Here is a 12439-nt window from a genome sequence, read left to right on the forward strand (position 1 = left end):
TCGACGAACAGGGTGGCTATAGTGATAATAGGACCTCATCTGGTCACTTATATCAACCCCATTCATCTTGTGGTTGTATTCATTAATTGCCCTAGGGATTGGTAGGTCCTTGCGGACGTCTGGGCCAAAGACTTGCCGGGCAGCCCTCTTAGCAGTGGAATTCCCAGCTGGGCGGCGGCGGCTGCGAACAACCTCCTCGCCGTTCTGGAAGACAGTTGATAGGAATAGTACAAGGGCATTATCCTTCCAGGTAAACTGGTTAACCTATTTACTAGTTAGCTAGGTAGGCTAGGCTAGGCTAGGCTGGTAGCTTACCTCCTCATTAAAAGTAGGGATATAGTGTACTTTACCCTAGGGGATATCCCCTCCTTTAGTCTCTTTCTTATTAACTAGATCTTATCTATCCCACTATCCTTTCGGCAAGTACTAGAAGCTCTAACCTGTTGGTTCCGTAAGGTACGAAAGAGACGTATAGAAGTAAAGAGGTTATCAAGAAATACATGGTAGGTTGCAGCTAGAAGTAGGGAAACAAGGGTAGTTACTACATGCTGTGTTGGTATCAACAGAGCCAACTTTCCAGCAGCCAGCCCAGCCAGCTGGGCTGGCTGGGCCTGAGGGACTAATGCGTATAGGCCCTTTCCATGCACATGCCACAGCCGGCGTGGTGTAGTGGCATACACCTGGCAAGGCCTCTGGAGCCCAGAGGTCGCTGGTTCGATTCCTGCCGCCGGCAACTGCTTTAACTACCTGTGGGAAGGGTAGGGCAGAGCCCAATGCAGGGCCTAGGACCCTTTCCGGGCCCTCGCCAGGGTTTTCTCATATCCACACCCTCCGACCAAGAAAAAGTGGATATGCGGCGAGTACACGTCGTTAACCTAGTACTGGGGCAGGAATGGTCTTGTACAAATCAGAACATGTATGAGGGGCCTGTTTCGGCAGGCCGCCCTCTCCAGACATATCCGGCCTTAAGCCGCAAAATTCAAGAATGGAACTGGGGCACCAGCGGGAACCAGGGACAGATAGAACGCATAGTAGCCATAGGCACGATTTGGAGGACGATTTGAACTGTATCTAGCAATAGTTATAGGGCGACGGCTCTCCACGCCATATACCCTTCGGGAGGTCGGCCGCAAGGGCGGCTGCGCCCTTGCCGCCACGGCGTTAGATATAACAAACAAACAAATGCACATGCCACAGCCACCGTATACAGTAGCCAGACTGGGCAAGGATCCAGATCTTATAGCCAGTTAGGATAGGCTTCGTTGGAATCGTCGTTGTCTCAAAAGATCGACCTGTAAATCGGACCATAGCCTCATCAACTGTAAAGTCTGAACCAGGTATATAAAAGGAGTCCAGTCTCTTGGATGTAGGCTGACCACTAGTTAACCTTCCGGTATACATCTGGCATTTAATCTTAGGCCCGGCGCTAGCGCCAGCCCCGGCCCTGGCTGGGCTGGCTAGGCTGGCTAGGCTAGAATTTAGCTATGTTAAATATCCGTAGTCGCTGGAATAGTAATTAGAAACGGTCCTGGGATATAAACCGTATAAATAGGTAGATAGGATCCTCCCTCTCCTGCTAGGTTAACCAATAGGTTAATAATCTAGATTCCCTATGGATCCCTATATATAATAAGATCCCTAGGAAGAGGTAGATCTCATCTACTAAAGTCTGCCGCCATGAATTCACTCTAGACGTTCTAGCCCTAAGGCCCTCCTTAAATAACGGCGCCGCATTCGTCCACTAGGCCCACTACTCCACGAGGCTCTGCGGAACATATTATAAAGAGGTCCAGCGGGCTTTCCAGCAGCTACTGTACCTCTTGGGCCCGGGCTAGCACGTCAAACGGCCGGAAAGAGCCCGGAAAACCATGCTCGGTAGCAGGAGGTTCGTGGGGCCGGACTGTTGCTACGTCACAGCGCTCTGGCGTACAGTCTGGATTACAGGCAGCAGTAAGGTCTTCAGGAAGGATCTCAACTACTATACAACTACGTACAGAAGTAATAGAATCACTAGAAGACATCGCAGCATTAATCAAAATGGAGTAATAGTGGTGATAATAGGTAAAGAGCATAGAGATAAATGACGTACTGTTAAGTACCCCTTTAAATGCGGGGCAATAGTGGGTAAACAGTGGGTATTTCGTGGTCTTGGCGAAAGTGCTGTCCATCCGCACCCGATGGGATACCTTAGGTATCTGGGAATGATAAGTGCTTGAGACTAGTCCCATCCCCTCACCAAATGGGTTAAAGAGAAGTTTCTTGAGCAGAAAAGCTAGTAGAAGAATAACCCAGGGTTATGAACAGGGACCTGCGCTCATTAAGAGATTGAGAAAGGCTGTGTAACGATGAACAGGCGACCAGTAATATGGCGATGTTCTGTTCGAAGATGGCTGCAGTCACAAACTCATGTTAGGGTTGCGTCACACTCAATGTCAGCTTACGCCCAGAGCGATCATCGTCCTTAGTTTCCAGTTCTAAAAGAAGGACACGTTATATCTACAATTTTCGGATGTGCAAATCATGATTGGACTTGAGGTTCTGGAACGGCGCATCACCGGCGCTGTCGAAGCATTGAAGGAATGCTCAATCTAATTGACCTTTGCATCATGGAAAGTAATCAGAGAAGCGGAACAAATTTTTTTGCCTGATCTTACATTCTTTGGGTTACTTGAATCCATAAAAAAAAGACAGAATAAAAAGCGGTGCGGTAGCATAGTTCTCCGTAAGATACGGGAGCCTTATCTAGCTACTCGCATCAGGATTCAGGGGTTGAGACCGGTGAACTTACATGTGTGTAGGTGCACTTCAACGGGTAGAGGTTTCAAGATGTTCTAGAGACAGTACTTGAGATTCTATTTCGTAAACAATCTAAGAACAAATCTGCCTTTCCTGGCCAAGCGATCACACATATACACTGACTTACTGAGACAAAAGATCGTGGGATACTTCTGTAGGAAAACCAGTCGAACTTATGGTGACGAACGTAAGTTAGCAACCCATAACGAGTGTGGCGCGGTGCACAGCGGATCAAGTCGTTGCTTGGGGCTGAATGGACGAAAAGTTTAGGCACTTGAGATCAGTAACCCCTGCCTGTGGCTAGTCGCTACTAGATTTGCCGGAACAAGGACATGATGAGCGAAGTGGGTATCAAGCGATGCCATTGATCCTTCTATTTAACAAGGTTGAACAAACACGATCTCTAATCTAATTGTTCAAATGTCATGGTAATAATCTTGCGTATTTGATTTAATACGTCTTTGGTGTTGTGCTTGAGCCGAATGTCCAACATCATTCATGCGCGTGTGACCAAACGGCAGAGAGGGGAGCTGAAATTTGATCAAGGCCTGACATGCATGCGCCGCACCAGCCCCCTTCAGCTGGCTGGGACAATCTCGGTCTTTGCCGACCTTGACGCAAGAAGTGAGGCGGGCTTTTGTCCCGTTCCACGTCATCTGTCTTAGGCGCCTTGAGTGGCTGCCAAAAAGTGGCAGACAAGGCAACCACCCAAGGGCATAGCCACAGGACGTCGAGATGGAGGTAGCCCATCTGATAAGCAGTTATCGCCATCTGTGTATGCAGCTAGACTGCAAGTTCTCGATAGATTCAGCCACATTCACTCAAAGTGTACTCGATTTGGAGTTTTCCAGCTCTGATACATAAGCGCGTGATTCCTATTCGCTGTTCACATCAACTTTGGCAGACTCGTTTTGCCCACCAGCATGTCTTGTAACCGTTTAGATCTAGCCTCTGCGTCACATTTGGACCACAGGATACGACGCTTAAAGCTTGCGGCACTGTAGCCTGGCAATGGCCGCCTGGTACCGAAGAATGGGTTGCAAACCGAGCCACTATCCCTTAAATTCGTCGATTCCTCGTCCGTAATATCCTAGCCGAGCCTGCGATCCCAATGTTCTCACCTCTCTCAGACTGCCGCCCGACGATATCAAATACTTCAGCCAACGGCCATCAAACTAAAATCATCCATTGGACTGGGTGGAAGTGTTTAGCAAGATGGAGACTGATTATTTGGTCAAGGGATGTTATTGCGAACGAATGATGGAGGAAAATGTGCCTGATCCCGACGTAACGGGCTGGGGAGTAAGATTCTACGAGGTGCGTGTGTTGGCTTTTCAACTGATGCTAATCTCGGATAGATTATCTCATCCTTTTGTTTTTCAATCATCATGAACATGATAGCCATCATTGTTGCATATGCGACAAAGGCGCTACCCGAGAACCGATACAACCCAATAGACGATATTATTCATTCCAGAGGGTCATCGTCGCCCGACCGGGAACAACGCATCAAGGCTTTTGAGTCCTTCATGCTATCACTAAGTGATCAGCAACTAGTCACTGGCATGGCCCTCATGCTGGCAACTATTTTGATATTCGCGGGAGTAAATGACCTGGATGAGACCTTCTCGGTGTACTCGTTTCAAATTGCAACTCGACTCGGATACTTCTCATGCATCACGCATCTGTGTTCACTCACAGTTTTATGGGACTACTTTGACAAACATAAACGGCTAAGGTTATTCCGAACCATCCTCATGGTTGCATTCCTGGCCATGATGATCGGTTGCATGACCATCTCGGACTCGGTTACCTTTCGCTTTAACCGTCACGTTTCGGTCAAATGTGCAAGAAAGCACTTCAAGCTGATTGATCGAGAAAGGCCTAACTATGTCTTCTTTTCTGACGAGATCATCATAATCTTCAACTTATCAGTACTAACTTATATCCTCATATCTGGCTACGTCCAAAGACTTCTACAACTGTACTGCCCGTCAGCCCGGTACGAAAATGACTTTTGGCAGCGTCGCTCTATACAAGCCTTTTTTGGGCCTGAATCCGCAGCAAAATTTCGTATTCTGGCTTCGGCTGAGAACAAAAGGCTGGCAGATGTCAGATCTAGCTTTCTCTGGGAGATTGTGTGGCTGTTGTTCTACTTTACATTCGGGACAGCTAATCTCCTCGAGTTCTTCAATGATGCGAATTTGAAACTTGGTGCCATTAAGCCAAATTTCGGGCAGCTTGTACCTCTGTTTCTTTTGGCTCTCCCGCTCATCACGGCCCTCGAGGCATACTCAAGTAAGTAGACCCTGGTTTTTGGTCGGTTGAATGACTGAAGAAGAAGTACCTATAAGTTACGGGTCCCAGCGGCTGGTAGACTCAAACTCGCCGACTAACACTCGTAACCCCCAGCTGCTACTGCATATAATGGAGTACCTCCCCAAGATCTCGAAGACGCAATTTCTTTGCATACACTTGAGACCAATGCCTCAGATCGCAGGGACTTGCTGCCGACTTCCCATGCATCTGGCAGCCAGCCTTTGGGCCAAGCCCCGGGAAATCAGTCCCCATCAGAGGTTCCTACTGTTGTAAGTTGTCGCTTCGCGTGCGATTTCGTGTTAAGCACGGGCTTGGCTGACCTCAACGATTAGCCGCCGATGGAAGAACCAGATCAGCTCCCGCAAGCATCTGAGACTTCGGCTAGCTTACTTTTACTGTTGCTGGTTCCTTATGCGGCTGGACTTATGCTTTGGGCTCTTATCTTTGCAGACGTAATTCCCCACAGCTTCTTTCTTTCCATTGCAGCATGGGTGGTTGCATTTTTGATCGAGGTTGCAAGCTTTCGGAGCTGGTTTACGATTGTACTCACTTCTATATGTGAAGTAGTAAGGGAATGGTATCTGGCAATGAGCAGGATATTTGATTGCTGCAGCAAACACTCCGGACATGGCTAGCTCCAGTGTAGAAGGCCTTTTGGTCTCGCAGTCTTGAGTGTCATGTAGATGGGCTTTGAATCGTGTACTTACGCTCCATGACCAGATATCATCCTCCCAAATAATTCTCATTACCTTGTAGAACTTTCAATTTGATACTTGGTGGACGCGAAGTATTCTGACTCCACACTTGTCAGTATTGTTCAACAGCCGAAGGCCATTCTGGAAAGGGTCAAGGTTGAAGTCACCATCGCTTCTAAGCATCTTTGCAAACAGAAGTAGATAAACCATTCGGTCAATACTACGTACTATCAATGCGAGGAGTGAAGGGTAAGTAGAATATTGATGAGGGTATGATCTAGGCTATCCGCTGATAAATGCTACCAAAATGTGTAAAAAGAAATGTCTATACTACAGTGATTTTGTGCTTTCTCTATGTTCTCAAGTCTCGTGCCGTGATCGCTCTATGCAATAAGGCTGTGAAAGTCAGAGTCGAACTTGACTGGGAACCTCTTTCTCCCCTTAGCGTCAGCATTCACGAAACAAGCCATCTTGTTCTTCGGGCAGTGGAAAGAGCCCATGCCGTTCTCTTCAATCGTGACTGCGGCCGACTCCATTCCGAGAACATCGGTCCAGGTTTCCCCGGCGTGGTCGACACCAACTGACATCGACAACCGAGTATCGGTGTGTTCAGCCTGTGTCCAGCTCATGACGACGGCCATACCGGCGGGTCTCTCTTCAGTTCCGCGTCTGACCCATCCGATGCAGTCGGGCCGCTCAAAATAGTCTTGTTGCTCTCCGTAAGCGTAAAGCTTTCGGGCCAACAGAAGGTTGGGAAGGTCTTGGATAGGCGCTTCGGGATGGGTAAGCTCGATGCCGTACAGATCACCGAAGAAGACACATGGGTGACCATCGCGTCTTAGAAGAATCATGGAGTAGGCAAAGGGCATGAACTCCTTGCAGATCGGAGTGTCCATTTGCTGACCCTTCTGGGTGTCGTGATTGCGAATGAATGTCTGTAAATTGTTATTAAGGAGATCAAATTTGTGAAAATTCAACAGACTTACGACAGCATTGTTTGGCCGTTGCTCCACCAGCGTGTCTTTGAACACCTGTCTCAAGTCGGTGTCACGGTGCCATGACAATCTTTCGATGTGGTACATGAGAGGCACATCGTAGAGGCTGAAGAATGACGGCATGTGCTCCAACCAATTGTTCAAGACGCGCACGTCTCCGTGCCAGAACTCTCCAATAAACATTAGATCATTGCGATTTGCTGGCTTCCTCAAGTGCTCGGCCCATTTGCTGATGAAGTTCCATGAGATGTGCTGTACGGCATCCACGCGGAAGCCTTTGAGCCCGAGCTCATCCACAATCCACTTGCCCCACTGATGCTGCTCCTTGACGACCTCGGGGTTGGTGTAGTCGAGGTTCTCGAGCATCAGGTAGTCGGCGTTCCCTTGGAGGTCGCCGACGTCTTGGTGCCAGTTCTTGCCTTCTTCTACGAACCTGTAGATGGCGCGTTTCTTGTTTTGCTGGTTCCAGTCTGTGCCGTTGAAATGCGACTTGTTGTATTTGAACTTGCTGTACTTCCCCCCTCTAGCTTTGTAGTCGAATTTAGTCCATGACTCAATCTCATAAACATCCGTGATGTCTCTCCGTCTATCTAAAGCGTGTGTAAGCAGTCGAGGACTAACAATAGCGGAATATGATAGATAAAGCTTACCACGTGGATCAGCCTCGACAACTTTTATCATCTCAGTTCCGTCAGCATAGGCGCGATGGTTGTGAATAGCGTCCCAGACGAGCCCAATGCCATGGTGCTCCGCGTCCGCCGCCAAAAACACAAGGTCTCCCTTGCTCCCCCATTTTGTGGGTACTGAGCCCTTTTGATCAAACTCTCCTAGATCCCAGGCGTCGTAAATGTCGTAGCCGTTACTCTCGGGATCCTTGGCCTTGCTTCCGGGCGGTAGCCATAGGCTATTCACCCCAACGGATCTCAGTGCCGGCAATGCGCGCCGGAGCCGTCGCCAGTGCTTGTGGTCGGCGGGCAAATTCCACTCGAAGGCTTGCAGTTGCACCGGGTTTTCAGATCTCTCCGGGCGAGGCAATTGGTGATGAGACTTGCTCCGCGGAAGGGTCTCCGTAGGTCTGACTTCTACACGGGGTGAAAGCTGGTGAAATGACTTGCTTCTGGGCAACAATGCCTCCTTGGCTCGAAATTCAGCAGCCCAGAATTCTGTAGTTCTAATGCGAATCTTGATTGGCTGACCGGTGCTCGGCCGCGAAGCCGTAGTTGGGTTTCTCATTTTTGTTGTACGATAAACGAAGCTAAGGGGAAAAGTCAAGAAATGGATGATGTGTCGTCATGTATACGGCTTGGTGGTCGGACATCCCTCTTTATCTATACGCACACGCAATCCTAAAGAGGCGCGAAGTTAAGGTCGGGACTGCGTATCCGTACATGTCTCCCGGTGCCTTGTACTCCGTACGGTGGCTTGCGCTTCAAGGTTTAATGTCCCTAGTAGGAACAATTTCAATGTCCGAACCGTCTCAACCCAACACTCTAACCCGGGGTTGAGAGCTCGACCAATGATGTCCAGTGACGGTTCCAAAGGGTCCAGAAAGGCATAGACATTGTCAGCTCACGTGTCTCATACATCAGCCGTTCCAGAATTACAATGCTTGGTGATGTTTGGCGAGTCGTCTGGGGGCTGTACGCTTCGCGTTCGCATTCACGAGTCGCATCCGTTCTCGAATGCGAGATTTGATACGAGCGGGTCGACTTATCCCTTCCCCCAAAAACTTGGCCCCCTTCCAAGGAACCCAGCCACGGAACGAGTCGGGCCAACATGGTGAGCAATGCGGCCATTGACAACGTACGGAGTACGTAGACGGAGACCAGCACGGTCACCGCCATGGCGTTTTGGCGCATTGGCTTGCCAAGTCGCGGCAGCGCTTGACACCAGGAACATAGGGAGCCGGGACGGATTGAACGGGGTGTCGGGACTGATGAGCGTCGCAGACGGGACCAAGACGATCATCAAATTACCGATAGCGAGATTGGCCTGAGCATAAACTAACAACGTAAAGACCCCTAAAACCCCCCAACACGAAAGCGACCTTAATTTGCATTGTCGTAAGTTAAGCACAGCCGGGAGGCCTACGTGCACGTTAGAGTGTCAAGTCTAATGAGCAGAATAACCTTATCAATTTCAAATGATGCAAAAAGGAAGGGAGAACAACTAAAGAAGGGCCGGCAGACATTTGGGCCGCTCTGATCGGTGTGGTGTGGGCTGTCGCTGCCAACTACGCATCTGCCAGTGTTTGGTGTTCCCACAACACACTTTCAAAATTCCACGTGTCGTTCGCGTGGAGTTCTGGGGTTATCCTTTTAGGTTGCAGCAATAAGTCTCAAACGTTGTTCGCATCCGGCTCAGGATGCATCATCAAGGTGGTAATCTGCTGATCTATTCAGGCATATCTACCTGTACGGGCTACCTTAGGTACTGCAAATCATCAGACGCATCTCACAGAAGTAAGACATGGCTCTTTCAGGCAGACCTGATAGTATTGAAAATGTCTGTGACGCTATGCTGCATGTTTTAACTTCAGACCAAATCTAACGGTTGTGTGTTTGCCCGAGCCTATCTAGATCCAGATCGTCTCTTCAACCCCTGCGGCCGACGGGATAATACCTCAGTGCGATCTCATCTCGTCAGGTTCCCGAATAATGCGAGAGCCTGCCCGGGTTTCCAGCACGGGAACCTCAATGTTCCAGCCTACAGACGCCAGTCTCCTCGCGTACAGCTCGTACTTTTCGTTTGCGATTTGCAAACTCTCCTCCACGTGGCCCAACATTGCTTGTTGATCGAATTCAGCTCGCACCAAGTTCGCCTCTTCCTGTCCGCTCAATCTTCTGGCCAGCAACAGACCGTGGAACCAGGCTTTCAGCTGTGACCTCGGCGTCACGCCCTCTTTCAGGACAACCACAACCTTGACTCTGGAGGCTGCATCATTGGAGGCGGCTGATACTTGACACCAGAGAATGTACTGCTCGCCGTCAAATACGTCCATCAGTGTGTACAGGTCAACACTTGAAAGTTGGAACGACATCTCGTGGCTCTTCCCAGAGGCCAAGGCTTCAAGCAGGGTCTTGAGGGGTGCCCCGTACTTACAGTGGCCAAACACTGGCCCTGAGTTCCAGCGGAACACCTCACCCCCACGCCTCTCGAAGATGAGTTCTCTTTGGGAAACCTTCAGAGGTGTGAGGACTTCGTCTTTCGAAAACAATGCTGATAAAGCAATGTTGGCGCGTTGGCGATTCAGCTGACGTGAGTGTACTGCTCGAACGCCCCTCCAGTTGAGAAGCAGGTGGACGCCCAGTAGGATGAAGAGCACGATCCATGATAGTGTCTCGTCGGTTAGGAAATACAACAGACATGTTCCCGTCTAAGTATGCCTCTGTTAGTAATGTGCGCTCGGAGATGGGGGCATTTTTGTGGTCGACTTACAAGCATTCCTATCAGAGAAATGGCTGTCTCTTGGCTGGCATCTTTCTACGTACTGTTAGCAACCACAATCTTGCATACGTCTTTATTGTGATAAGTCTCAACACTTACAGCATTAAGCTCCCCCAAATTGTTCCACTTGGCAAAGTGGCCACTGAGACTGCTTTTTGATGCGTTCCCAACGACGCCGGATGCGGAATACAAGATGCTGGAGAGACAGAGAACCATGAACCTGGCTTCCTGCGGGAAATACGGAGATGCACAGTCGAGAACCATTGCTGTGTCAGTCAACAGGTCACAGGCCATGCGGTACGCCTTGCATTCTGCTTCGATAGAAGTTGCAAACAGATGAGCAAATGTGATTGTTGCGAGTCTTCCCATGGACTCTCGAGTGACTTGAATGAGCATAGCCCCGGTTGGCGATGCTAATGAGTCGCCAACACCAAGACCTGTTCGAGTTATCAGAATTTAGTACGTGACAACACACTACGCAATCACATAACGACTTCTGATGGAGGACAGCTTTAGCCGGGGCAGCGCAGAGAAGTTCTTACCTTGCCAAACAGCACGCGATGAAATCATGCCGGCGATTGTGCCAGCGAAAGCTTGAAGAGAGTCCTACTTGAGTATAAGCTGGATTGGACACGCCCTGATCTGCATCGGTGTTTACTCACATAAATCTGATATTCAGCATAGTCATCTGTTACGCTATGCGGGTAGCCATCTGGCAAGAATATATCGAGAAGCTCTTGGCAAGGCTTCTTTCTCTTGGGTGGGAGCTACGCAAATGAGTGTCAGATCACATGCAAACTCTCTTCTTGTCTTCCTTCAGGACATCAATGGAAGGAGTAGGTCCTCCATGTTGTTCGCGGAGCTTACCGTGAGATCAACCCTAGATGATCCGGCAATCGGAGCCGACTCGATATACTTGGTCTTGAGGGCTCCGGCTTTGTCATATTCGGCAAGAACTAGAAAGCCTGATCTCTTCCTCAGCATCGTCGGCGTCTCTAGGACGGTTTGCGTCGAGCCCGTTGACATGGTCTAGCGCGCTCTTGGGAAGTTGTTGATGAAAGGACGTTTCGATTCGAACTTTCGAGATTTGGAAAGAAAAGATGAGCTGGGTCCCTTTTTTTTTGGAGTGAAAGAAGATTAGATTGAAAAGCAGAGAGATCAAAGAGGCTGGCGTGACGTGCAGGAAGAAAGTAAGCACGCAAGAAAATGGGCAGAGACCTTTCCCGGTAAGAAGAAGAAACGGATACGGGGATACGAAGAGGACTGCAGGAGATTTCGCGCGCGTGTGAGGACCGTTTTGGTTCGTTGCCATCAGCGGCGAACAACAAATAGTACATGTAAACACGGCCATAAATGACTCTCTACGAAACTTTCCGGGCTATGCAGCCGCCGCGTCCTTGTCTGGCCCCCTGGGGTCAAACATGTTCGATGATCTGTCATTGTTCCCCTTCTGCCCTATGTTGACAAGTCAATGTCAGGACTGGGTGTCATAGGAGCGGAGCGCAGGTGTGTGTCTGTGTGGGATCTGAATGGGCCGCTGGGGTAAAAAAACAATAAACTCTCAACCGCAGAGTGCCTCAGAACATTGAACATTTTTATCTCGCCCCTCCGCAGATCGTTTCAAAAGATGAGATTTTTCGTCAGATTGCGGGCTTGCTCGAGAAAGTGGATATAACGTCAGCATACAACTCAGATCAGCTCGGGCCCGGTACGAATGACACGAAATGTCAGCGACGAACCACCCACGGCCAGCCCGTCGCGAAATATGGGATGAAGTGGTTCTAGAGACGTTCCGGCTGAGGCTCATTCCGGTGGGGAGGGCGACGTAAGCCTATGGATGCAGATTGGGATTCAGCTCCCTTCTTCCGCGTATTTGTCTTGTTCCGCCTTGAAGGGCTGAACTTGAGGTTGAGCAAGTTCCAGGTCTATCTCTGGCTTCGTTCTCACCACCAAGATGATGTGGAGAACCGCGTAAGACAGCGAAAATCTCTCTAGGACTTCGCAGCACTCTGTGGTTGGGATAGTTGGTTGTGTGAACTGGATCGTCAAGCTGCCAAAAGTCAGAGAACTGATTGCAGCCTTTGTGGGTTTGATAGCCGGGTGACAGAACTCAGTTCTCGCAGAAAGGCGCGTTTTCCCCCGCTGTCGTGCATCATGAGGCGCAGTGACCGTTGTGTTAAGGCCCGT

At 49.5% G+C, this 12439-nt stretch overlaps 3 protein-coding genes and 1 non-coding gene across 4 annotated transcripts; 2 read left to right on the forward strand and 2 right to left on the reverse strand.

The window, feature by feature from the left end:
* The first annotated feature begins 655 nt into the window (after positions 1-655).
* BDP81DRAFT_t162 lies at positions 656-733 on the forward strand. Its single transcript has one exon. It is a non-coding gene; the product is annotated as a tRNA-Gln (tRNA).
* A 2944-nt stretch (positions 734-3677) lies between these two features.
* Positions 3678-6049, forward strand: BDP81DRAFT_427428 (uncharacterized protein). The gene is made up of 4 exons (XM_060590352.1): positions 3678-4098; positions 4155-5094; positions 5209-5384; positions 5448-6049. The coding sequence occupies exons 1-4, from the start codon at positions 4012-4014 to the stop codon at positions 5748-5750; spliced, it is 1506 nt and encodes a 501-aa protein (XP_060446017.1). The 5' UTR covers positions 3678-4011; the 3' UTR covers positions 5751-6049.
* On the reverse strand, positions 6032-8038 carry BDP81DRAFT_481121 (alpha amylase; the record flags this gene model as incomplete). Its single annotated transcript, XM_060594955.1, has 4 exons — positions 6032-6745; positions 6797-7395; positions 7456-7887; positions 8002-8038. 4 exons carry the CDS (start codon positions 8036-8038, stop codon positions 6194-6196), a joined length of 1620 nt encoding a protein of 539 aa, XP_060446018.1. The 3' UTR covers positions 6032-6193.
* Positions 8039-9428: 1390 nt separating this feature from the next.
* On the reverse strand, positions 9429-11278 carry BDP81DRAFT_406299 (vitamin B6 photo-protection and homoeostasis-domain-containing protein; the record flags this gene model as incomplete). Its single annotated transcript, XM_060588970.1, has 6 exons — positions 9429-10181; positions 10244-10288; positions 10352-10689; positions 10795-10858; positions 10915-11019; positions 11120-11278. The coding sequence occupies 6 exons, from the start codon at positions 11276-11278 to the stop codon at positions 9429-9431; spliced, it is 1464 nt and encodes a 487-aa protein (XP_060446019.1).
* Positions 11279-12439: the final 1161 nt, after the last annotated feature.

This window comes from Colletotrichum phormii (genome assembly GCF_030913505.1).
Source record: "Colletotrichum phormii strain CBS 102054 chromosome Unknown BDP81scaffold_9, whole genome shotgun sequence".
Taxonomy (NCBI): Eukaryota; Fungi; Ascomycota; class Sordariomycetes; order Glomerellales; family Glomerellaceae; genus Colletotrichum; species Colletotrichum phormii.

Bases quoted from the DNA above. Each gene is read 5' to 3' on its own strand.
- BDP81DRAFT_427428 (XM_060590352.1), top strand. From the start codon at position 4,012: ATGGAGACTGATTATTTGGTCAAGGGATGTTATTGCGAACGAATGATG. The intron at 4,099-4,154 runs GTAAGATTCTAC...AATCTCGGATAG, and splicing joins CCGACGTAACGGGCTGGGGA to ATTATCTCATCCTTTTGTTT. The intron at 5,385-5,447 runs GTAAGTTGTCGC...CTCAACGATTAG, and splicing joins CATCAGAGGTTCCTACTGTT to CCGCCGATGGAAGAACCAGA.